The following is a 26,727-nucleotide window of genomic DNA, read 5'->3' on the forward strand; positions in this document are numbered from 1 at the left end:
CTGTCCTGTTTTTCCTGTCTTCCTTCCTTTGCCCTCCTTTTTCCCTTTAATCCTTTAAAATATACACTACACCTCCATTTTAGACACTGCTTATAATTTGTGAATTCAGCTACTTTGAAGCGCACCCATCAAGGACACAGATGTTCATTTGTGCACACACAGCTTTCATAACCTTCCCAGAAAAACAGTTAATGAAATCGGATGCTCTGGTGAAGCTGCACATGAGCCCTAGTTAACCAACGCTCAGTGCTAAGTATGGACCAGAGGGGTGATTCCTTTGTGACACATCTTTTTTCATGATTCAAGTGAACATTGCAGCTGAATCACTTTGTGGAAGTAAAGTGCTAATAGTATGTTTTCTCTCTCTCAGGCCCTAGCCATGACGGAGGGGAATGGACCCGTGGGGGGTCCTCTGGTGATCGAGCCTCAAATCGCTATGTTCTGTGGTCGCCAGCTCCTGCACATAAACACCGAGACTGGTCAGTGGGAGCCAGACCTTCAAGGCCGCGAGGGCTGCTTCACTCAGCCCAGCAAGATCCTCTCCTACTGCCAAGAGGTAGGAATAATCCCACTCAGACTCGTTTATTAGGAATGCATCTTATGGACTGCATACATTTGACTGTGATTATTAACAGCTGTGTGGTGTGCTCATTTGAATGCTGATGCCTTTTATTTTATCAGCACAAAAGTCAGTGTGTGGTTTGCCATCAGTAGACTGTGAAATCCTATTACACCTTGTAAAAGCATAAAAAAGGGGGCTGGAAATGACAACAGATAAGAACAGATACAACAGAATAAAACAGTGTTTACATATTTACAAGTTCAATCTGAGGAGTTTGAAATGAAATGGTCCTTTGTAGAGAGGCTTACCAGGTAGGGTTCTTTGATTTCTGTGGTGTCAGTGATGGGAACCAGGGTTTGTCATCTCTGCGATGCATTATAGCATGGTATTTATTTCTAAAAACACCAGTGAACCTACATGTTTTTAATGTTGGTAATAGTCAAACAGTGGTCAAAAAGAAAAAAAGAAATTCCATTTGCTCCTCAGTGCTCTAAAATTCCATGATATTATGAATGACATATATTTAGTTGGTCATACGTGGAGAAATCTGTGCCAAAGTGCAGTCATGACAGTTGAAACCTTGCAATGCATTTCACATATGACATAACTTTTCAACAGCATTATTCAGAATATAATCACCGTACAGTGGAAAACAAAACATTATTTAATTTATTCATTCATTGTCTTTAACAGCTTATCCAAGCCAAAGAAAATGGTTTTGTCATGATAGAGTGCAAGTAGAAAAATCCCAGGTAGCAATGAATGCTTGGCGCAAATGTGGCACATCTACAGTTCACTTACGGCCCACATTTGGCCTTGAATGACGGTGTTGAATCAGTTTGAGTCTGGCTGTTTCATCTCAGACACAGCTCCACTTTATATGAGCCAGAACTGACAGTTGGCCAACGTCTGCCCCACACAGCCATTAACTGAGCCGTAAGAGCCAAAAGTGACACAGATAAGTCTAAAATGTGTCTGCTATTTAGGAAAGACACTCCTTCAAATTACAGGATGGTGCTCTTATTAATGCCCCTTTTCCACTGCATGGTATCAACTCTACTCATATTTTTTTTTTATTTCTTATCAGGCAAATCTGGTACCCGGAACTGAGTTCTTTTGTAATCCATGCTCGCTTGTAGTTGGAAGACTAAACCATGATGTGTAAACCTTGCAGAGAGCTGATTGGCAAGAGAGACTTCCAACACAACATTGTGTTTGGTAATCTCCAAGCAACAGTAGAAATCACATTTGTTTTTTGGCAGCTCATAAAATTACACCTTGGTCTTTTGAAGAGGTTCAAATAATCCTTGGATCGGTGGCTGAACAAGTAATCCAGCAAGAGCTGGATGCTGCAACAAGGAAGGAACAAACTCTACTGATCTGTTTGAACTGCCATATATATATATATATATATATATATATATATATATATATACTTTTTTTTGTGGTTTTGAAAATACCTGTTCCAATCTTCAGAATAGTTCACAAGGTTAAGACGGGGATTACATTTCACTATCTGAACAGTTTTGTTTTTTTTTTTTTTTTTGTTTTTTTTGGCTGGAATGCAGTGATGTCTACCATATTTTGGTTAGGCATCTCATGGACTGCAGTCTAGTTGTTATTACATTATAATTAAGAGCTATTACAATTTGTTCAGACAGGAATTCAGCGTTTTATTCTCTTTATTCTCAGTGTTTTAGGTGTTGCTGTGTTCTACAGGTTGCTGTTGAAAATGAATGCCATATATGTGAGGCATTTCAAAATTTTCCACAATTATAATTGCACTTTACTGTGACATGAAACCCTCTCCATAGATCCAGACTAGTAACAATAGCTTTGCATCTGTGGGCAGGGCATGGACATGTCAACTGCTGACAAAGGTGCTTGCACATCCTTGCAAAGTCTGGCACAGGTGCAGGACACACAAAAAAAGCAAAATAACAAGTGTCCTCACACTGTTAAACTAAAGCTCTTGTTTATTTACAGTGTTTGCACCTCTACAGGCAAAAAAAGTAAGTAATTCATGAACACCTGGCTGTATTTCTAATGGTTGAAATTGCTTACAGCCCTGTGTATGGTGTTGCAACACAGTTCAGATCTCCTTCCAGTTTGAATCTGGAGCGAATATTACTTGGTGAATTAGGCGTGCAATAACACGCTGATGATTTCCGCCATCCATCAGCAGGAGAGATTTATTTGCAGTTTGCTCCTCAGGCCCCTGAGGCAGAAGCATATTGCTCAGCTAACGTGCCTCAGCCTTTCCTCGCTCTTAAGAGGATTTTTGCTCTGCCCTGATCGTATCTAGTGGAATTAAGGATGTGTGATGATAGTGGGTTATTTTCTCTGCCAAATAGGGTTCTCCTTGCCGTCCCTCTAGACCCGCCGTGTTGCAAAATACCAATCCGCATTATCTCTGCAACAGCGTATGTGCAAAAATGAGAACAGAGCTGCATCGAGATAGGGAGGTTAAAACACTTAAGAACACTTACTGCACATTGTTCTCATGAAGGAAGCAGCAGCATTGCTCGATATTAGATGCCAGATCAGATTCTTTTACCTTGGTATTAAATTTGAAGTTTTACTGCCCCACACCTTATGATAACTGTAGTGTTGTTTGATTTGTCTTATCTGCGAGAGATACGATATATGCAGTCTGGAAAACATTCTTTATAACTTCAGAACCTGTATTTAGAGCTAATTTTGGTCTATAGCCTTAATAAACAGTTATAGTTACAACGTAATTTCTGTTCATAGACTTCACAGACTGGGGAGTGAATTGTGTGGTTTGAATTTAGCATAATTATATACCAGTTCAAAGTCTTGTAAAACAAATGAAATGTGATTTCCTTGACATGGGGCTTTAATTGTTTGTGGCTTATCAGCATTTCTGGATCATTCTAGCTTTGGCAGAAGCCGCTTTTCAGCACTGTGTCTACAGTTATCTCCACTAGCCAACCCCAGCTCCTTCAACAAACACTGCTAATGTACTAATATGCCAATACACTAATGCTGGCCTGGTCTCCTGCTGGCACACTTCACCGTGCTGCACGCAAACACACACACACACGCGCGCGCAACTCGTCCCACAGAGAGCCTTCACATGATAGACTTAATGAAGTGAAGAAGCCAAAGAATATGTCATTTCCTGGCTGGAAGCTGTTCAGATTAGCAGGCTGTCCACCGGTGGAACGTGTTTGCTGAGACATAATCCCTCGCCATATGCCTCCGCACTGAGGGAACGGCAGCAGGATCCATCACACTTTCCTTTCTTTTTGGCCTCCTTAAAGGGCACATATGGAAACCTGCTTTTCTTAATGCAAGAGAAGATTTAGTGTATAAACAATAAGGATGAACCAATAAGGGAAATGTATGCCTACGCCAGTACCAAATATTGCTCAACTAAATATATGAAAAAAAAAAAGTTTTAAAAATGTGGAATTAGTATCACCTGGTTTGGCATTAAAGAGAAATGTAACATTTCTGTGTAGAAAACAGTCCATTTTGGTGATGTCACAAGAGCAGTTGCATTTATAATGATCAACCAAGGGCGTAACTGGCTTCTGAGCCACTTTGTGATGGCTATAAAACTGAGTCAGAGCATCTCTAAAATGGCAGATCTTGTGGGGTGCTCCTGGAATGCAGTTGTTAAAACCTATCAAAAGTGGTACAAGGACGCATAACCAGTGAAACAGCAACAGCTTATTGATGCGCATGTGTGATGGGGAATGTCTTGTCCCACAAAAGAGTTACAACACACAAGGTGCTTTAAAAATGAATGCTGGTTATAAAAGAAAGTTAGTGAATCGCAGTTTGCTGAATATAAGGCTGCCTAGCAACAGACTGCTCAGAGTGGTGAACTCTGTTCGCTGCCAAAGAAACCTATTTTGGGACTGTTAGCATCCAAACTGGATCATGGAACAATACAAAGATGGTCTTGTTCTTATTAATCAAAATTTTGAGACCATATACCATAAGAGAGTCAGGTGTGTGTGCATTACCTGGTTAGGAGATGCCAACAGGATGCCCTATGGGAAGTAAACTAGCTGGCCAGTGTAGTGTGATGCTCTCAGAGCAAATTTCTGCTGGGAAACCTTGGTTCCTGGCTTCCGTGGGTGTAACTTTGACACATACTTCATGCCTAAACATTGTTGCAGACAAGTACACCTGGCAAAAAGTGTGTAGAAAAGGTTTTAGGAATATTAAATAGATTGATTTCCCAGATCTCAATCTGATCGAGCACCTGTGGCATGTGCTGGAAAACAATTCAATTATATATCAGAAATAGTGCATAGTGACTACAAATGTGCTACAAAATGTTTGGACGCTTGATTTTCACAACACTAACCATGTGCTCTCTTTGGCTAACCTTGTCTTGTGTTATCTGACCTATATATGTGGAAATATATATAGCAGAGTTCTGGATTGCATGAGGAAATATAGTGATGTATTTCCTGAATAAGTGTGAATCTCCCCATCAGCTCTTCCCTTTGTGCTATGCCATGATTTCTCTTTTTTCTCTCTCCTCTCCTTCTCCCTTTAATGATTATGAGACACGTTTTATGTTAATTAAAACTGATATAACCCAAATTTCAACAAAAGTAACTGTATTTTGGGAATACATGTTAAGAATATGAATTATGTCAAAACTATTATGGGTAATCAATGTTATGAGTTTACATCAAATATTCTTTTTGAGTAATTTATATACCCCCTATCCTCAAACTGAGAACCAAAAGGACTCTAATAAAAGAAGTTTAGCATAACCTGCTGGCCAAACACATAAAAATGCACAGGGTGAGTACACTGCAGTCTCAGCTGGATCTGTATTCATCATGGTAGGACATATCTTGGGTTATCTCCTCATGCATCGAAAGAAATCATTTGCACCATTAGCACTTTTCCTGCTCTATTACGTACTGCTATGTTTAAAACTAAGCAGACATACTTTGTTCTCAGCTATGCAGCTTATGTTTGTTAATTTTAATAAATTGATTTATCAATTTAGTACATCACTTTCTGTCATAATCAAGTATATTAGAAATTGCTTAACATTTCAACACAGGTTCAGGCAGTTTTGTAATGATTTGTGCAACGCTAACCTACCGTTACTTGTCAGTTACATTCCCAGACAGCACACCCCTATTATGAGCTTTCATTATGTGTTAGCTACATTAGCTGTTTAGAGATGCTAATTGATATATTGCAAGCTTAGTCTTGTACATAAGCTAAAAGCAGTGGCCTGCAGTGAGGTCAAGGGTAGGGGAGGCATTGAACACACAGAGCCAGGTTTACACATATTAACCCTGAATAGATTAAATTATTAAACTCTCAATAACTTGGCTTTATTAAAAAGTGGTATTTTCCCTTTTTAATATCATTCTTAACGCATGCATAACTACTTTTAGTCACATTGTATTCCTTGGCTGTCTGTGTATAAGGTCTAAGCCAGATCTTATTTCAGATATTCACTTCAACACAAATGAAACAATATCGTCATTTCCCCTAACTCCGGCCGTCCCCTAATTCCGGCCACTGCCGTATATGGTGTAATTCCTCTCTCTCTCTTTGCCAATCGCATTGGGTAAAACAATAAAACATAAGATCAAGCCTTAGTAGGGCATTTAAACATCAGTCTCGCAAGAAATCATATATCTAAACAATATTTAAATATCTCTAACAGTGTTGTAATTCTTTGTGTGCAAAATTGCATGTGGAACACAACACATTTCCATTTCGCGACAGATATTTCCCTCAGTGTAAAAGTTAGCTTACCGGTTAGCTTCCTTTTCTCTGAGGGGAAAATCTACTGCCATTATAATCCTGACATGTAGAGTAGGGATACCAACACAGGACAAATGTAATCTCATTGTGAACCTCTCAACACCACTGAATGTGGTAGCAACCATCTCGTTTGACTGTCACAAGCAGGGGAAGTGGCCGAAGTTAGGGGGCATCAATAATCTTACAGTATTGGCACCTACATAAACAAAAGCGTTTTTATCTGAAAACATATTTTCATTCAAAGTCAAGCAAGTCTTGGACATTAATCTACACATATTTGACTCCTGAAAAATGTTGATTTGAGTGAGTAAAATACTTCTATTTATTTACAGTTAGCTAAGATTTTCAATATTGTAATTACAAGTGGCCGGAACTAGGGGTCCCTACAATAGCATGGGCTTATATTTAAGATATAAATAAAATCCATAAGCCTGTCCCTCTGGAGAAAAATGTTTGTAACTTTGTTGTAGAATTGCAGTGTCAGTGCTCGGGGTTTCTTGATACTTTTGTCATCGTAGTTTTATCAGTAGCAACAAGCCTGTATGTGAAATGAATTACGTACACTATGCAAGGTGATGAAATGCAAATATGAGGTCTTCAAACAGCACATTTATGATATTCACATAAATAGTGAAACTGCACCATCTGAGGTGAGGCCAACATTTTGCCTGCCTCACTTTATTGTGCTTTGCCGGGAATTATAGCCAAATTCTGCAAGCCTGTGTTTCTTACAATAAAAATAAACAGAACCATAGAATCATTACATTTACAACAAAGTTTTGATAGAAAATAACTAATTTACATTTATTTGCCTCACATACCTCTCCTTACTGCACGTCCCTGGCTAAAATGTGTGTTATCAGCTTCCATTACTTGTTAGCTACATTAGCTTTGTAGTAAGGCTAATTGGTGAGTTGTGTCTAAATTGTCCATTATGTATTAGCTAACATTACATTAGCTTTATAGTGTGTTAACTATACGTCTCATAGCTCTATTATATAGTAAAGCAAGGACATTTTAGACACCATACAGTGAAGTATTTAGGAATACAAACTGTACCAATACATCTTAGCATTTGCTCTTCCTTTAATAACCAGAATGATTAGCCTTAGCCTTTTAAAACACAGCTGATTTGTAGGTTTTATATCCAGTACTTTACATGAATGCATTATATGAGGGTACTGCAGTCTTAGCAAGTTTGCTAACTCTACTACCCCTCCCACAGCAGACTCTAAATATAGCTAGTTCACAAAAGAAGCAGCCTTAGCGTGGAATGAATATGCTAACACCTAACCTTTAGGCGAGGTTTGCATTGGCTTTTTATGTTTTAATGCACGCAGCTTGACTCTGCATTTGTATTCATGAGCAGACATTAGGGTGATACACAGAGCTTTATGCCTGTGCTGAATAATTAAAAAGGAGGAGATATTTCACTGTGGAGAAGATGGGTAATGTGCCTTCAAGGGCAAAGTGCTTTAAAACTGTGGCACTCTCTCTTAGTTCTCTCAAATGATTTTATATGCAATTGCAAGTTTTGCTAGAATACCGTTTTTAAATTTCAGGAGCCTATATCGTCAACAGTGTTATCTTAAAGTTTTAAGTTTGACCAGTCAGAAGCAACCAAATACGCCTGATCTGATATAACAAATATGGACCAACCTACCGAAAAACAAGCATGGGCATTAATTTATAGACAACAATATCAGTTTAAATGTGGAAAAAAATCTGTCCCCTATGTGGAAACCGCCTACCCTATTCCAAATTTAACCCTTTAACCCCCTTCGCTTTTATTGGGTCAAATCCTCTTGTGTCTTTCCCCCCATCCCATTCCCCTTTTCTCTATCCTGATTCCATGTGTCCTGATCCTGACTCCTCTCTGTTTCTGTTTGTGTCTATGTGCATGTGTGTGTGTGTTTGTGTTTGTGTGTGTTTTTCAGATGTATCCAGGACTGCAAATTTCTCATGTTGAAGAAGCCTCTGCTCCAGTGACCATCACATCATGGTGTAAGAAAGATTGGGGTCACTGTCAGACTCGTCCACTCATCATCATCCCCTACCGCTGTCTGGGTAAGGCACAGCTTCCATGCTTCTTCCAGATGTTAGGGTAGTTATTATACTACATGTGGAGCTCCATCCAGCTTTGGGATGAGTCTGAGTGGTGTTCGTTATCCAGAACTAATCACCTAACATCAGGACTCTATGTTCTATCATTTAGCCTTTTGTTACTTTATACCAGTAGCACTAATGGCTAATGATGTTGAATAAAGTGGTCTAGGAAAGTTTAAACTGCCTCCCATGTTTCGTTTGCACTTTTTGTTCCAAATTTCATTTAAAATATTTTATTATCCTTATCTCATGAAGCAAACTGTAAATGACAGAGTTGATTATGATAAACCAGTAAAGTCTGCACTCACAGCTGTTTCACTCCAAGTTGCCCTTGCTTTTTTGCTTTGCACGTTGTACATAATGATTTCGCTAATATATGTGCTGCATCAGAGAGGCTGACATTCCTACGTTTTACTCCACCATTATCTGATGGTGTTCCTCGTTCACAATCCTCTCTCGCTTTCACTGATGGTAATCTACATCCAGTTATATAGGACTACTAATGCTCACATGGACTCCCATCATTGTCAGGATCCAGAATTATGATATACTCATAATGGGACAATCTCTTGGGCACCTCTTTTAATGTGAAAATTCCCTGCAAATTAAAATTATTTCCCAGAAAGCTTAATTTTCAAAAGAATAGACCACTGCTTGCTCATCAGAAAAAGTTTGGTAGTGTTTTGTGGGGATAAATGACTATAAATAGAAAATTACTTTAAAACATTTCATCATCATAATTATTATTATTATTATTATTATTATTATTATTATTATTATTATTATTATCTCATAGCTTCATGCAGCTCCTGGAATACTTAAAATTGTGAACAAATAATGAGTTTATGTTTTGGTGTGCAATGTATTACTGAATATCTCATAACAACTGATTTCAAACTAACACTCCCTATTCTCTCTCTCTCTCTCTCTCTCTCTCTCTCTCTCTCTCTCTCTCTCTCTCTCTCTCTCTCTCTCTCTCTCTCTCTCTCTCTCTCTCTCTCTCTGCAGTTGGGGAGTATGTGAGCGAGGCTCTCCTGGTTCCAGATCGCTGTCGGTTTTTACATCAGGAGCAGATGGACTCCTGTGAGAGCTATGTCTACTGGCACAACATTGCCAAAGAGGTGAGGAGAGGCTTTTATCATCACACATTGAATCCTCAGAGGCCATGTTACAACAATTTCTCAACAACACAATAAGATAAATTACACCCTCTTTTCAATACATGATTATATTAAGTGTATTAAAATCAATCTCAATTTTAGATGTTATAGATAGATAAATAATTCATCCACTAAGAAGTAGTTTATATGTATCCCCCAGCATTTAAATTTACACAATGTAGCATATAATTACACAGTGTATATAATAATTATTATTGATAAATACAACTTCTGGTCAATAAATAATAAATGTATAGTTATTAATATTTTGTAACATTTTGACTAACATTTGACTAACCATGAGTTAGAATATATAGAACACTATATATTCAAAAGTATGTAGAATCCACTACTACTGAAAGATTTCAAGTGCGTTAAGATGCAGGCACTTTTCTTAAAAGAAAAAGAAAAAAAATCAGTGACAAAAATATACATAATATCATGGCTCCCCCAGCTGGCTGGGACAACATTTAGCAACAGTGGGTGCAGGAAACTGAGGAAAGCAGGGCCGAGGTGCAGCGGTAAATGCAGGCTCTCTCAGTCCATATGTCATATTACAGACAAGTACATTAGAAATGTCCTGGGACCCACTGTATAGACATTTTTATGGATTAAAATGTCACATTTGAGGTATATGTGGATATAGAATATTTTTTCCCCACATGTTACAGTCAGTCCGATTAAGGGAGAGCACAGTTCTAGGTTTTAATGAAACATATGTGACATGCTTTGGTCAAAATATGACAAGGATCAAACCTGACAGCATGTCTAAACAGCCATGTTCGGAGCGGCTGGTTTCAGCGCCTGTTCCTTTAAATGATAACAAACCGCTCGCTGTTCACCCCAACAAGAGCGCACAGCAGTGAGGAGCGATGAGCAGAAGAGCTGGTTTTTAGCTGTTTTCACTCTGTTCTCCTTCTTCTCCATTCTCATTTTCTCAGGTTTTACACAGTTGTATATCCCAGCGCTTGTTTTGTACGTCTTTGCAGCATTCTAAACAGGGGTCCAGTGCTGTAAATGGAGAGACTCAGACAAGGGCAACTCGGAAATGCCCAAGATGCAGCACAAAATCAGAATGATTCCATGTTTTCAAACTTACTCATCAAAAAATCATAAAAAGATCATAAAAACTGACTGGGTATATTTTTTCACAGTGTGTGGGTTTCTTAGGAGCTCCTTATCCGCACATTAATGTGCTAATGCACTCAAACTTGGATATTTTTAACAACATGTCCCCTTTTAGGACCAGAGATATTAGTTGTATAGCCTTTATTCATTTACTTTATATTCCAGTGCTTCTTTTATCCCGCCTATTTTAATGAGAGCCTTGTGGAAGCCACTGAAGTTCACTCCCTATTCACAGCATTAGTTCAGCACAGTTAAACCCACTACAGCTAATTTCTCAGTCTACAGTGCAGTTCCTTAGACAGGAGGCTCATTAAAATTTCAGCGCTCTTAAACACTTTGTAAAAGGTTTGGAAAGAGTCGTCCTCTGTGACACATTTATGTGGAAAAGCAGTTAGAGAAAAAAGAGAACAGAAAATTGTTTAATGCAGAACATTCCTATAAAAGCAGCGGTTTGGGCCGAGTGTACTGACCCCAAATTTCCAATGGAGCCGAGCGGCCTAAATCTGTACATGCACTTGCATCACACCAACTTGGATTATTGGGTCTCTTTCAGGTGTTCTTTTTCTATTTGTCTGTCTCTCTTTCTATCTCTTTATATGATGGACGCTGTATCTCTCTCTCTCTCTCTCTCTCTCTCTCTCTCTCTCTCTCTCTCTCTCTGCAGGCATGTACGGCTGATAGCCTGGAGCTCCATAGTTATGGGATGCTGTTGCCATGTGGTGACCGTTTCCGGGGGGTTGAGTATGTGTGTTGTCCAGGCAGAAGTGGAGCTGGAGGCCGTGGAGAAATGGAGGACCCTTCTCAGGGGGCAACTCCACCTCTAGTGTCTGTGGCTGGAGAGAAAGAGGCCACAAGGTGTGAGAACTGCAGCTTATATATATATATATATATATTTATTTAAGGTGTGTCGATATGTGTCAATATTAGTTTTAGGTCCAGCATCATAAAGCAAGCTGACAATTGTTGTTAACTGGTGGGCAGCAGAAAGCTATAGATAGACCACAAGACTTGCCTCTTCCATCCAATCAGATATGGACATCATTAATCATTTTATGAACATGTATAAAGTCATCACTTTCTGTACTCTTCCCACAATCAGTGTGAAGGTAATGCCCCCCACTCCAAGCCCATCCCCCGAGACAGACATAGAGGAGGACGACATGGAGGAGGAAGAGGAGGCAGTGGAGGAGGAAGAGGAGGAAGAAGAAGCCAATGAGGAGGAGCAGACTGAGGCAGAGGAGGAAGATGAGGACGACGAAGATGAGGAAGACGAAGAAGTGCCTGCCGCAACAGCGAAGGACCCAGAGGAATACGAATACTCCATTGACTCTGCACCCTACCAGGCCTCGGATTACCTGGATAACTTCTACAGCGATAAATTCAGAAAGTCCCAGACACAACAGCCCCAGACTCGCGGGGACAGCTGTGAGTGACCACACTGACCTCCGATGATTTTTAGCCTAATGTCTTGTTGATGAATTTAAAGCCACATGTTTGAAAATATCCACGTCTAGATGAATATGAAAACAGCTGCATTATCATGCCCGTCCAGTACCTATAGTACCTCTTAAAAAGTGGCATCAAAGCACCACATCACATGAGAGAAACACAGAGGGATTAATCCCAAATCACTCCATACTCCCTATGTAATGTACTATGAAAGTCATGAAATTACTGAATCTTAATAGGGCATAATATATTTCTAATATAGCATCATTTATATTTAAATTACATAATTTGAAACCTAGGGGCGGCAGGTAGTGTCGTAGTCACACAGCTCCAGGGACCTGGAGGTTGTGGGTTCGCTTCCCGCTCCGGGTGACTGTCTGTGAGGAGTTGGTGTGTTCTCCCCGTGTCCGTGTGGGTTTCCTCCGGATGCTCCGGTTTCCTCCCACAGTCCAAGAACACACGTTGGTAGATGGATTGGTGACTCAAAAGTGTCCGTAGGTGTGAGTGAATGTGTGAGTGTGTGTTGCCCTGTGAAGGACTGGCACCCCCACCAGGGTGTATTCCCGCCTTGTGCCCAATGATTCCAGGTAGGCTCTGGACCCACCGCGACCCTGAACTGGATAAGTGGTTACAGATAATGAATGAATGAATTTGAAATCTAGTGCTAACTGCATTTATGCTATCGTTTAATGACTTCTGTACTTCACTATAAAGGGAGTGAGTACGTTTTTTTTTTTCAGCCTGTGACGCTGTGTGACGTCAGTGTTTCTGGAAATATCCATTTATCTTCATCTATGTTACAACAAAGACAATGATGTTTTCAAATATCTCCACTTTTGAAAACTGTTGAAATCGTTTTCACCAACCTAAAACGCAGTTTTCGTGCAGACGGGAGGTCAAAACGCAGACAAAAATCTCTGCTCGGTGGAGCGTCACATTGACTCAAACTGAAATTTTAGGGTAAAAAAATACTATCTAGTTTTGCTTTAACATGCTGGCTGCTTGCGGCTCAATACAATCTGAATTTTAAATACAATTTAAAGTTGAAAAATGAAAGAGTCTGTTTTACTATGTGATATTGAATTATCTTCTAGTCGTCTGTGACTTTTCAGCCTTATCAGTCAACTGTAACTGAATTCACAGGTCAATCAATTAGTCAGTAAGTCATTTAAAAAAAGGAAAGAAGGGAATAGGAACACAGAGAAAGAAAAGGGGAGGGGGGTCATCAGTATTACACTCTGTAGCTGGGTGGAGATCAATACAGATTCAGTCTCAGCAGTACTCAGTGTTATTGAGTTTGAGATGGAGCTGAGACTGAGGATCTGCAAATGCACCATTAAATCTCTTCTGCTGGAAGAAGCCATATATCCAGCTAAAGTGGACACTATATGTCCAAAACTTTGTAGATGCCCTGACAATTAAGGGATTCAGATATTTTAAATTGCACACTTGTGGACACAGATGCCAAGATGTGCACAGCCCTGTTTGAGTAATCCACATATGAAAGCACGAGTGGATTAGACACAGCATTGCTGCTGGAATTTTTAAACACTGTGTTCACACACTGTCCAGGCTTTTAGACACACCTACCTTGTTGTGGACTACAGTCTGTACATGTAGAGCTACAAAGCGCTCCTGTATGGTCAGTGAGTCTGAGAGAATGGACAGTGAGTTCAGAAAAGAGGAGGTGGCTTTAATGTTTTGGCTTCTTAGTTGTTGTAACATATTGATACATTGCATTTGAAGGTACATGTTTCACTAACTTTTTTTTACTTTCTAATAATTAATAATTATTTTATTTCTCTCTCTCTCTCTCTCTCTCTCTCTCTCTCTCTCTCTCTCTCTCTCTGACTGAATGGCTTGTTCATGAATTGATGTTTTTTCTCCTCTTTCTCTTTCCTAAATGGCAGTGCCCACTCCTCGCCCCACAGATGGAGTGGATGTTTATTTTGAAATGCCCAGCGATGACAGCGAACACGCCAACTTCCTTAACGCCAAGATGGACCTGGAAGAGCGGAGGATGAAGCGCATCAATGAGGTGGAGGATTCAATGATCTTAGTACAGTTTATGGAAGAGTAAACCCCTTAATAATAACAGCAACACAATGGATTACTGCATTATATTTTTAGCTGCAGTTATTCTACAGGGTGGGCCATTTATATAGATACACCTTAATAAAATGGGAATGGTTGGTGATATTAACTTCCTGTTTGTGGCACATTAGTATATGGGAGGGGGGAAACTTTTCAAGATGGGTGGTGACCATGGTGGCTATTTTGAAGTCGGCCATTTTGGATCCAACTTTTGTTTTTTCAATGTGAAGAGGGTCATGTGACACATCAAACCTATTGGGAATTTCACAAAGAAACAATGGTGTGGTTTGGTTTTAATGTAAGTTTATTCTTTCGTGAGTTATTTACAAGTTTCTGACCACTTATAAAATGTGTTCAAAGTGCTGCCCAGGCAATTGTCTATGTTGTGAAGATACGAGATGTGCAGCACCTGAAAGTACGGATACTGGAAGCCTGTGCTAGCATTTCTCCTGTGGTGTTGCTATCAGTGTGTGAAGAGTTTTACATTAAAACCAAGCACACCATTGTTTTTCTTGTGAAATTCCCAATAAGTTTGATGTGTCACATGACCCTCTTCCCATTGAAAAAACAAATGTTGGATCCAAAATGTCCGACTTCAAAATGTTCACCACCCATCTTGAAAAGTTTCCCCCCTCCCATATACTATTGTGCCACAAACAGGAAGTTAATATCACCAACCATTCCCATTTTATTAAGGTGTATCCCAATAAATGGCCCACCCTGTACTTTCTGTTTGTATAGTTTTTTTTTTTCTATTTTTCATGTAAACTTCCGTGTTCTACAACATAGCTTATATTCTGAATAACAATTAAGCATGAGTATGTAATGTGTGTGTGCATCAGATAATGAAGGAGTGGGCAGAGGCTGATAACCAGTCTAAGAAGCTCCCCAAGTCTGACCGCCAAGCCCTGAATGAGGTAGAAACCAGCATTAACACACACAGGAACATGGGAATATACTCCACTGAAAAATAATGCCAAGAGTTGTTCATAAAGAGCTGTGAATATGACAGAACCCCCCTCCCTCTCTCTCTCTCTCTCTCTCTCTCTCTCTCTCTCTCTCTCTCTCTCTCTCAGCATTTCCAGGCAGTTCTGCAGACTCTGGAGGAGCAGGTGGCTGGAGAGAGGCAGCGTTTGGTGGAGACACATTTAGCTAGAGTTGTGGCCACTTTGAACAACAACCGCCGACTTGCCCTAGAGAGCTACCTGAGCGCTGTACAGAGCGATCCTCCACAGGTAACACACACAACACACAGAGAAAGACACACACACACAGTTTTGTCTCCATGGTTTCAGGGGACAGACTTCTAGGGCTGTGTCCGAAACAGAAAGCAGCAGATTCCTCATTTTGTGCTGTCTGTAACCGAAGCTGTACACTAGCGCCCCCTCGCCAGAATCATCACCACTTTGAAGATATTGAAGCAAACACATGCAACAATCTTTAAATACATACACAACTCTGCACCTTTTTCCTTCAGAATACTGCCTCGGTAACAGCCCTCCGCTCATTTCAGACACAGCCTGGATGTAAACAAACAGGGTGGATGGCGGTGAAATAATCCCAGCTTGACTCTCATTGGTTTATCATCATTCAGGCCTGACGTTAACGTGGCGTGTCACACCCGAGAGTCTGCGTCCACCCCACACTACAGGATTCTAAGTCGGAAATATTGAACATGTTTTATTATTTACGATTCACAATCGGGAGACCCCTCGTGATTGTCGGGAGGACTGAATTGGCCCCAAAAACGGGCTGATTATCCTGTAGTGTGGGCCAGGCTTTACACAAACCTTATCCATAAGAACCACTAGCCTGGCCTTAATCGCAACTTTACACTAACTTTAACAAATCTCTGTCTGTGTCCCCCACCCCACTCTCAGCCGGAGCGTGTGCTGCAGGCTCTGAAGCGCTATCTCGCCGCTGAGCAGAAAGACCGCCGCCACACCCTGCGTCACTATCAGCACATCGAGTCTGCGGACCCTCAGAAAGCAGAACAGATGAAGTTCCAGGTGACCAGCTTTTACCAGCATTTAGCCATTTGTCGTTTGTCTTTCTGTCTGATGAATCTGAGCAAATGTTAGTAGACTAAACGTTTGTAGACACCAGTAACTTTGTTACTTTAAGGTGTATCCACCCTAAACCATAATAAATAATTGTGCATGAACACTTTGTATAGAAACGCATTAAACAGGATGCTGTGAAGCATCTGCACATGAGCCTAAGAGCACCTTGCATAATACCAAATGTGGACTAAAGTGGTATAAAGCCCTTCAGCATTGTGCTGTGGAGTGACTATCTACATTTGGGATGAGTCGGCGTGGTGTTTGTGATCCAGAACTAGTCATGCAATATCTGTACCCGCCCTCACTGGTGCTCGAAGTGTGATCCTCACAGAAATGTTCTCAGAAGTCTATACACGGTTACCACACAGTTGATACACGTTTAGCTGGATAATCAGGTGTCCACATATTTTTGTCCTTGAGAACAAGGCTAGTTGCCGTGTTAGCTCACTCTTCATGATCCGGCTGTTATTTCTGGAGTAAATGTGCATGGTTGGTGTGCTTGCAGGTGTACACTCACCTTCATGTGATTGAGGAGAGGATGAACCAGAGTTTGGCTCTGCTCTATAAAGTCCCTGTTCTGGTCGAGGAGCTCCACGATGAGATCCGTATGTCCCTCACCTCCTTCTCTTTTATACCAATAGTTCACTCAAATTAATATGTGCAGTTTTTCTCTGTAAGGACATGGCTGGGGATTAAGGTTTGTGTCTTTTTCCACTGGAGCTATTAGACTCTGACTGTCATCGCACTGAACTGTGTGGAGCTGTTAAGTGAGCTCCAAGATATTTGATTAGTTTTTAGTATACACTGTATTTTACATGGTTGTCTATAAAATTGATCCAAATAAAAGACCATCCAGCAGAAAACACAAAGAGTGTCTGTACTTTTGACCATTTTTGGAAAGGCAGGAAGAGGCTGAGGGATTTTTCTTTTAAATAACAGGATGAAATATTAAAATTTATACATATAAGATTTGCTCCACACTGACTGACTGTCTCTGAACACTGTAGAGGAGTTACTGAGGACAGAGAAAAGTGACATCGGTGAGTTGATGACCACCTCATTCTCTGAGACTCGGACCACAGAGGAGCTGCTTCCTGCAGAGAGTGAAGAAGAGAAAGATGATGAAGAGGAGGAGGAGAGAGAGTTCCAGAACAGGCCCTACCCACCCCGCATAGGTACAGCATCTCTCTCTCTCTCTCTCTCTCTCTCTCTTTCTTTCTCTCTCTCTCTCTCTCTCTCTCTCTCTCTCTCTCTCACACACACACACACACACACACACACACACACACATATACACACACATACACAATATAGATTTAAGGTACTAATATGACAGAGATTTTGTACACCAATTTTGAAAATGGCCACCCCATGTAGGGGATCCACTCTATGGAGTATATGGAGCAGTTTCATTCAGCTGCACTTTATTGGGGGAAAAAAAATTCAGCCTGAAGACCTTGATCAATTCTGAAGGCAGTAATGACATTTCACGGTTATTAATCTGCAAATTATTACAAAAGAATTAGTGTAGTAAGAGTCACATTGCCCTCCTCAAGAGAGACACTGACTCCAGAGCGAGAGACTGACTCAAGGCTGATGTGTACAACAGAGAAACACTGTTCTGAGCTCTTTATTATTTCTGTCTTTTTCCTTCTATCTGCTGTCCTTGTTTCCTTTTTTTTTGTCTTTCCGTCTTTGTTGTTCTCGTCCTTTCTATTTTGATGTGCGCATTCTACCTTCCTTCTTTCTCTTGGTATTAATCTGTTCCACTTTCCGATTCTGCCTCTTTTTGACTGCTCTTTTGTCCTTCTTCCTTTTTTCTATTTCTCTTGCTTTCTCTGCTTTTAATGTGTCTCTTTTCCTCCTTTTTCTTTGCATATAACTCGGTCTACCTTTCCTTCCTTGCCCATCTCTTTCTCTTTCTCTTGCCCACGGAAGACCCACAGCCAAGTAATAAGAAAGGTAAGGCTCCTGGCTCTGCTCTGCGTTGGTGTATTTACACTGCTTTATTGTCTGTGTTTTATTTATGAACGAGGGTTTATTCTGTCTCCCAGTGTCTGCTGTGGATGAGTACGATTACACCACGTCTGAGAGAGGTCCCACCTACGAGTATGAGGAGAAGGTAAAGGAACATTTCTACATACAGCTGCATAACTGCACTGGAAATAAAATGTATATGGTTGTTTATAACACATTGTTTTTTCGATAGTTGCCTGTAGATCAACCACAGTCACACACAGGAGGGGTTGTAACATCCTGCCCTGCCCTGCCCTGTGTTTTAGAGTCATGTTCATAGATCATTCAGTAACGTGAAATCATAGTTCAACCCTGGACAAACTGATGCAGTACAGGGTTTTGAACACTAGAGGTCTCTGTTATTCGGTAGTCATCCAGTTCATACAAAATGATATATGTCACTAAAATTATATGTACTCAGTTGATTTATTTATATATTCTTCTACTGTAAGTAACACCACAGTGTATTTAGAACGGCATCACTGTCATTCTATTTAAAAGCATGTATCTCCATTTGTCATGATGTTTTCATGAAAATTTCATGATGAATGGACCATTGGAAGTGCTCCAAAATGACTGGAAATAAAATGTTTTTACACTGACTTGCATTGAAAGTTAAGAAGGTAAAGATATTAATTATGTTATTTTTAATAAAGCCATATTTCACATTTGATTTGGATTAAGGCGGTAAATACACTCGGACACTATCAAACATTTTAATTATTTTTATTATTTTTAATCTCTGATTCTCAGATCAACACCTCTTTGGAGCTGAAGCAGGTGGTCTATAAATCTTCAGGAATCCAGAGAGATGAGCTGGTGAGTGTGTACCAAGTATTAAGTATGAAATGTGATATAACTATTACTTTAAAAGGTGTGCTCTGTCTCTGCTGAGAGCCCACAGATGAACAATTGCAAACACACAGTGGTAGACAGTGGTACAGTAGACAAAGTAGATCATCCTCTCTCTCTCTCTCTCTCTCTCTCTCTCTCTCTCTCTCTCTCTCTCTCTCTCTCTCTCTCTCTCTCTCCAGCAGCCGGACGTTTTGGAGACATTCAACCGTGGTGCGATGGTGGGGCTGCTTGTGGTAGCTGTGGCGATTGCAATGGTGATGGTAATCAGTTTGCTGCTGGTCCGTCGTAAACCATACGGCACCATCAGCCACGGCATCGTTGAGGTGAGAAAATGCTGGTCTGTACTTAATGTGAAAAGTTTACCTGAAGATGATGCATTGATTAAGAAATATTACAGCTCACAGTAAAGTTGATAACATTATTAAAGTAACAACTATTAACTGGTCAGTTGTATAAAGCTATAAGGAGTTTAAAATCCCCCGATCAAACCCGAGACCTTTCAGTTAAATGCTACAGTGTATATCAGTCATTTCCATTTTTTTTGTACCACTTCTTACTTCTTCACTCTTAGCAAGTTTTTCAGTAAAGTTTTTCAGCATGTGCATACATGTAAATGAACAAATACCACCCAGAAATGCTACAGTGACTGCTTTATTGTACGTACAGAGCAACATACAATGTCATGTGCATGTAAAAAAAAAAAAACATAATTTATTTTCATGTAGAAAAATGTATACAGTGTCATCTGAAATTGAAATGAAATATTTAAATATAAGGTGGATCACCACCTTAACGTGGTGGAGGGGTTTGCGTGCCTGTGTGAACCTAGGAGCTATGTTGTTGGGGGACATTAGCCCCTGGTAGGGTCTCCCAAGGCAAATTAGTCCTAGGTGATGGGCCAGACAAAGAGTGATCATAAAGACAAGGATAAAATTAAGAGCATGGACACAGCCTCCCTTGCCCGGAGTAGGGTTACCGGGGCCTCAACCTGGAGCCAGGCCTGGAGGAGGAGCTCCTTGGTGAGCGCCTGGTGGCCGGACTTTCACCCATGGGGTCCGGCCGGGCTCAGCCTGAAGGAGTTACATGGGTCCACTCTCCCATGGGCCCACCACCTGTGGGAGAGGTAGTAATCCGGGTCTGGTGCATTGTGGATCGGGTGGCAGCCGGGGTCGGGGGCCCTGGTGTTCTGATCCTCGGTTACTGAAACTAGCTTTTGGAACATGGAACGTAACCTCTCAGGGGGGAAAAGAGCCTGAGCTGGTGCGTGACGTTGAGAGGAACCGGCTAGATATAGTTGGGCTCACCTTGACACACAGTATGGGCTCTGGAACCAATCTCCTTGAGAGGGGCTGGATGCGCTTTCACTCTGGAGTTGCCAAGGGTGAGAGGCGTAAGGGAGGAGTGGGCTTACTCATAGCCCCCTGGCTTAGCGCCTGTATGTTGGGGTTTACCCCAGTGGACGAGAGGGTAATTTCCCTGCGCCTTCGGGTTGGGGAAAGGGCTCTGACTGTTGTTTGTGCTTATGCACCGAACAGCAGTTCAGAGTACCATGCCTTCTTGGGAACCCTAGAGGGGGTGCTGAAGAACACTCATTCTGGGGACTCCATTGTTCTGCTGGGGGACTTCAACGCTCACGTGGGTAATGACAGTGAGACCTGTTATTGGGAGGAACGGCCCCGCTGATCTGAACCCGAGTGGTGTTCAGTTATTGAATTTCTGTGCCCATCACAGTTTGTCCATTACGAACACCATGTTCGAGCATTAGGGTGTCCACAAGTACACCTGGCATCAGGATACCCTAGGCCGCATTTCGATGATCGACTTTATAGTCGTATCATCGGACCTGCGGCCATATGTTCTGGACACACGGGTGAAGAGAGGCGCTGAGCTGTCAACTGATCACCACCTTGATCGCCACCACCGGACAGACCTGGCAGGCCCAAACATGTGCTGAGGGTTTGCTGGGAAAGTTTGACAGAGGAACCTGTCAGAAAGATCTGAACTCCCACATCCGGCAGAGCTTCGACTGCATCCCGGGGGAGGCTGGTGACATTGAGTCCGAGTGGGCCCTCCATTGTTGAGGCGGCTGAACGGAGCTGTGGCTGCAAGGTTGTCGGTGCCTGTCGGGGTGGCAATTCCCGCACTCTGTGGTGGACACCCCGGGTGAGGGGGGCTGTCAAGCTGAAGAAAGCATCCTATCGAGCCTGGTTGGCTCGGGGGACTCCGGAGGCAGCCGACAGGTACCGAGGAGCCAAGTGGCTCGCAGCTTCGACTGTCACTGAAGCAAAAACTCGGGTGTGGGAGGAGTTCGGTGAGAACATGGAAAACGACTTTCGGTCATCATTAGGCGGTGGAAGGAATACTTTGAGGATCTTCTCAATCCCACCAGCACGTCTTCTGCAGAGGAAGCAGAGTTTGGGGATCCTGGGGAGGGCTCGTCTATCACTGGGGCTGAGGTGGCCGAGGTGGTAGGGAAACTCCTTGGGGGTAGGGCTCCGGGGGTGGATGAAGTTTGCCCCGGGTTCCTCGAGGCTCTGGATGTTGTGGGGCTTTCCTGGCTGACACGTCTTTGCAACATAGCGTGGACATCGGGGGCAGTGCCTCTGGACTGGCAGACTGGGGTGGTGGTTCCACTTTTAAAAAGGGGGATCGGAGGGTGTGTTCCAACTATAGGGGGATCACACTCCTCAGCTTCCCCGGTAAGGTCTATGCGGGGGTACTTGAGAAGAGAATCCGACTGATAGTTGAACCTCGGATCCAGGAGGAACAATGCGGATTCCGCCCCGGTCATGGAACACAGGACCAGCTCTTTACCCTCTCTAGAATCCTGGAGGGTGCATGGGATTTTGTGGATCTGGAGAAGGCATTCGACCGTGTCCCTCGGGGTATTCTGTGTGGGGTGCTCAGGGAGTATGGGGTACTGGGCTCTTTGCTACAAGCCATCCAGTCCCTGTATAAACAGAGCAGGAGTCTGGTTCGTATGGCTGGCAGTAAGTTGGACTCCGTCAAGGCTGCCCGTTGTCACCGGTTCTGTTAATAATTTTTATGGACAGAATTTCTCAGCGTAGCCAAGTGGCAGAAGGTGTCCGGTTTGGTGGTCTAAGGATTCCATGTCTGCTTTTTGCGGATGATGTGGTCTTGTTGGCTTCATCGAGCCGGGACCTCCAGCTCTTGCTGGACCAGTTTGCAGCCGAGTGTGAAGTGGTAGGGATGAGGATCAGCACCTCCAAGTCCGAGGGTGGAATGCTCTCTCCAGGTTGGAAGTGAGATCCTGCCTCAAGTCAGGGTTAGGAGCTCGGACATCCAGGAGAGACTCGTTGAGAAGAGCCAGTTGAGGTGGTTTGGACGTCTGGTCCGGATGCCTCCTGGTGAGGTGTTTCGGGCATGTCCAATGGGGAGGAGGCCCCGGGGCAGACCAAGAACACGCTGGAGAGACTACATGTCTCGACTGGCCTGGGAACGCCTCGGTATACCCCTGGAGGAGCTGGAGGCGGTGGCTGGGGAGAGGGAGGTCTGGGTTTCTTTGCTCTGACTGCTTCCCCCGCGACCCGGATCCGGATAAGGGGTGGATAATGGATGGATGGATGGATATTTAAAATTAGGCTTTGAGACAAATCACCATTGCTGTTTTCTTTTCTCTCTTTCTCTCTCTCATCAGGTTGATCCAATGCTGACCCCAGAGGAGAGGCAGCTCAGTAAGATGCAGAACCACGGCTATGAAAACCCCACCTACAAATTCTTTGAGCAAATGAACTAAAGGAGAATAGAAATATATATAAGTATATGTATATCCACACCTCTACGCTCACGTCCTGTTTCCTCACAGGGGTTTCCATAGCAACCCTCCCCTCCCCCTTAAACCGTCTGTACGTTTCCATGACTGATGAAAAATCAATACGACAGAACCAAACATGTCACGCAAATATAGGGTGTTTGCACTAAAACGTTAACCCAAAATGCTCTCAAAATCCTGGAGAGAAGAATAGAGGAGGATATATATTGTATGTGTGTGTTTGTGTGTGAGTGTGAGTGTGCATGTGTTAGGCCCAAAAGTTTTCTTTTCCTTTGTTTTTGGTTTAGGAGGATGCTGAAACCTGGCAGTACTTTGTACAGCTGTCCAAACACATGCTGATACACAATCATCCAGAAACCCACTGAAAATCCACTGAAATAGTTTCTCTTTCTGGAGTACTCCTTCAGAGTGGAATCTGTGTTTAAAACAATGTCATACACCACTGCGGTTCAAAACGGTTCTCATTTTAAAGAAGATGATTTCAAGTGTAACTGTGACAAGGATGAAAAACTATATTTTGTTTTTATTTTTCGGTGTAAATGGAAACTTAAATGGGCCCCAACAACTGGCCGAACCCTAAAAAACAGTCGGTTAAAAGCATTTTTAAGCTCTCTGGGTTAACACATAAGGGGGGACGGATAGGTCAGTGGTCAGCGAGTGGGGAGAAGCATCTCTCAGCTGTTTCTCACTCTGCTATGTCATTTTTCACCTGGAAAAAAAAAAAAAAAAAAAAAAAAGCATCCAAAATCATCATCGCTCCGAACCAGCCACAAACGTGATCAATTAGCGCTCAAGTTATTTTCAGATCATAATTTACTGTACTGCTTCAAAGGATGAAAAAATACGAGGATCGGAGTAACCTACAGTCCATTACTGTAAAGAAGAGCATGCTGAAATTTGGTGTATGAAGCTATAAACGTAATTGTGTTGTTCCTGTTTTTTGCTTTTTTTTCTGATGAACTTAAAACGTCACAATTAGACAAAAAAAAATAATAACTTGTATATAACTGAAGTTAACTAAAACAATTTGACGTTTTTAATTGTTGATTTGTATCGACGCGGTGTGTGGAGTATCGAACTTTAAAGATGACTTTGTGCTGCTCACACAGAGAGAGAATTAAAAAAAAACAATAAAAAATAAAAAACTATTTCCTAACATGGCTGAATGAAAACGGACTGTTGTATAAACCAGCACAAGACGACGACACAGTAAACTCGACTGAATGTATCTTTAGGTAGAAACTTCGACTCCATGAGCTTTTCTTCTTCTTCGTTTTCTCCGGAACATGTGCCACGTAGTCTGCTAGCTCTCGGTTGTGAGTAGTTTTAGTTGGACTAAGCTCCTCTCTGTTTTCATCCAGTAGTTTGAAAGCTGCCGATAAATAAGTCTCTTCTGGAAGGGTTTTTTTAAGGTGGAAGGGAGTAAAGTTCCAGTCCGAAGACTTTCTTTGATGTGAGATGTTCCAGTGTGTTCGATAGCGGAGGTTTATATTGTCGTCTGTCGGTCGCTATTTCGATTCTAGCACATGATACGATAGTCAGATATGTCAGTGTCTTTTCTGTGATGAAACCGTTTTAATAAACAAGACAAACACAATGCTGAGCGATCACCTAAAGTAGAAAGGACATCTTTTGCTCCGAATACAGGAAGAGGATAGTGCTTTCGGAAAAGCTGAGAAAAACTTAAAGTTTCTTGACTTTGCTCTTTCCCATGAAATAATGACATATCTGAGTAACCCAAACCAAAACAATTTTAACTATCGCTACCTTTTTCTGACGAGCACTTTTTCATCAGCGTAACTTACCAAGTAAATAATGACTTAAAGGAATAGTTCAGCATCTTGCAACCTAACTTGCCTATGGCTGAGCACGGAGAGCTGGAAAACACACAGCCCTTATTCGCTGGAAACACAGTTGTAAAATGGCATTGACTTCTATTAGAAGCGAATCTTGAGTCCACGGTTTTTCAGCCCTGTTATAAATAAGGAGAAACGTGCTGATAGAAGAGTCCAGTAGAGGTCAGGTTTAAACATGCTGGAGTCTTCCTTTAAGCTACTCAGTTACCGTAATACCTTTAACAAACTTCACTAGTGGAGTAATGTTAGTGAGTTAGGAGGCACAGGTTGGTTCGTAATGGAATATTTTACGTTTAAATGGATGTGGCTGCACTGTAACATGTAGAAAGTAGCCCTGTATCCCCTGTATAGACATGTACAGTCCCATTACATGATGTAGTAGTATAATCAGTCTCTTAGAAGAGGACACACCTGCTCATTTTGTCCCAAAGACTCAGTAAACATTTCATCTAAAGGATGCTACTCAAGGCATAAAGCACATTTATAAGGCGCACGTGACCCGCTTATCTTTAAAGAGTTCATCTGTATGAACCCTTGTTCTGTCACCATCTGTGTCACATAAAACGTACGGTGGGAACATTACAGTTAACTCTGTATTAAGTGTGCATTGAAATTTCTGAATGTTCACGCATCGCCTTCAGTAGAACTGTCTTATGAATGTGTTTCCATGTCCTGATACTGGATCCTTTTCCTAAAGTGTCATCCTGATCTCTCTCTCTCTCTCTCTCTCTCTCTCTCTCTCTCTATTCTTATTATTTTTACCAGCATTTAGCAGAGTTAGAGCAGTGTATTCTATAGTAATGAGCTGAAGTTTGTAAAGACACCCCACCACACCCCACCTGTCTCCCAACCCAATGGAAATGTAAACAATGTAATGGAGATTTAATTGCTGCATTCTTGCCTTTTTCAATGCTGTGTTTTTGGATGTAATTATATGTATTTTTTATTTATACGTCATTCTCAATTGGACTCGGGGTCATGCTTCTTTGCTCACGAATACAATTTGGTGCTGTTTTCATTGGGTTCCGTACATATCGAAAGGATCTGACTGTAAAATGAACAGAAGCTTGTTAACTGGGCTATGAAACTAAGCACAACTGCATCCAAATTCATTTTCATGCACTTACGGAAACGGTTCACCGCATTAGAAAAGTTCTGTAGAGCTGTCATGTTTCCTGTGTTTCCGTATGGGATCACATCGAGGCTAGATTTACTCTGAAATGTACTGAACATATGATGAATGTCTGGAAAGGTAACTGAATGATGAAACCCACAAAACGACACATGATTTTCTGATGTTAAGTTAGTAGTCGTGATTTAACATTAATAATGAGGTAAGAAAATGCTGGTTTGAAACAGAAATATTTGGTGAACCAGTGCTTTAAAGGTTTTCACAGACCTTGCCACAGCTAAGAAGATTTGATTGCATTGATGAACTGCAGAATATAAGCTGTTTTCCCATATTTTCTAATTTTCCGCTTCCGATAGGGAAGGCCATTCTGATTCCACTGTATTTGGAATGGAATTAATTGAGATGCAATGTAAAGAGCAAGCAATCTGAGAACTGGTTTTGGCTGATTGTACTTACATTCAAATGTTAATAAAATTACAAGTGACCCACAAAACCTGTTTGACGTGTTTGTTTTGAATTTGCCATCTGTTCATTCGTTCATTTTCTGTAACCACTTCATCATGATCAGGGTTGTGTGGTGGGTCCAGAGCCTACCTAGAATAACTGGACACAAGTCAGCAACACACCACAGAGGGCCCATCACACTCACCTCTTTCTCATCTTTCTTTTTTTTCATACTTTCTGTCCTTTCGTTCTTTCCTTCTTTTATGTCCTTCTATCTTTCTTTCTTTT

General features: G+C 41.6%; 1 protein-coding gene across 2 annotated transcripts in view; it reads left to right on the forward strand.

Annotated features, from left to right (window-relative positions):
* The window catches only part of aplp1 (amyloid beta (A4) precursor-like protein 1), a 74,864-nt gene extending 48,386 nt beyond the window's left edge, over positions 1–26,478 (forward strand). Inside the window, exons 2-17 of one of the 2 annotated variants that reach the window (XM_066661354.1) lie at positions 371–556; positions 8,281–8,410; positions 9,458–9,570; positions 11,402–11,592; positions 11,837–12,162; positions 14,097–14,224; positions 15,123–15,197; positions 15,357–15,515; positions 16,161–16,289; positions 16,849–16,948; positions 17,351–17,518; positions 18,282–18,305; positions 18,398–18,465; positions 19,113–19,178; positions 19,394–19,537; positions 22,873–26,478. In XM_066661354.1, coding sequence (XP_066517451.1) covers positions 371–556; positions 8,281–8,410; positions 9,458–9,570; positions 11,402–11,592; positions 11,837–12,162; positions 14,097–14,224; positions 15,123–15,197; positions 15,357–15,515; positions 16,161–16,289; positions 16,849–16,948; positions 17,351–17,518; positions 18,282–18,305; positions 18,398–18,465; positions 19,113–19,178; positions 19,394–19,537; positions 22,873–22,971 — 2,106 coding nt within the window. In that variant the 3' untranslated portion in view covers positions 22,972–26,478. The remainder of the gene's footprint in view (positions 1–370; positions 557–8,280; positions 8,411–9,457; positions 9,571–11,401; positions 11,593–11,836; positions 12,163–14,096; positions 14,225–15,122; positions 15,198–15,356; positions 15,516–16,160; positions 16,290–16,848; positions 16,949–17,350; positions 17,519–18,281; positions 18,306–18,397; positions 18,466–19,112; positions 19,179–19,393; positions 19,538–22,872) is intronic. The other variant, XM_066661363.1, reaches the window with a different exon arrangement.
* Positions 26,479–26,727: the final 249 nt, after the last annotated feature.

This window comes from Hoplias malabaricus, chromosome 1 (assembly GCF_029633855.1).
Source record: "Hoplias malabaricus isolate fHopMal1 chromosome 1, fHopMal1.hap1, whole genome shotgun sequence".
NCBI lineage: Eukaryota > Metazoa > Chordata > Actinopteri > Characiformes > Erythrinidae > Hoplias > Hoplias malabaricus.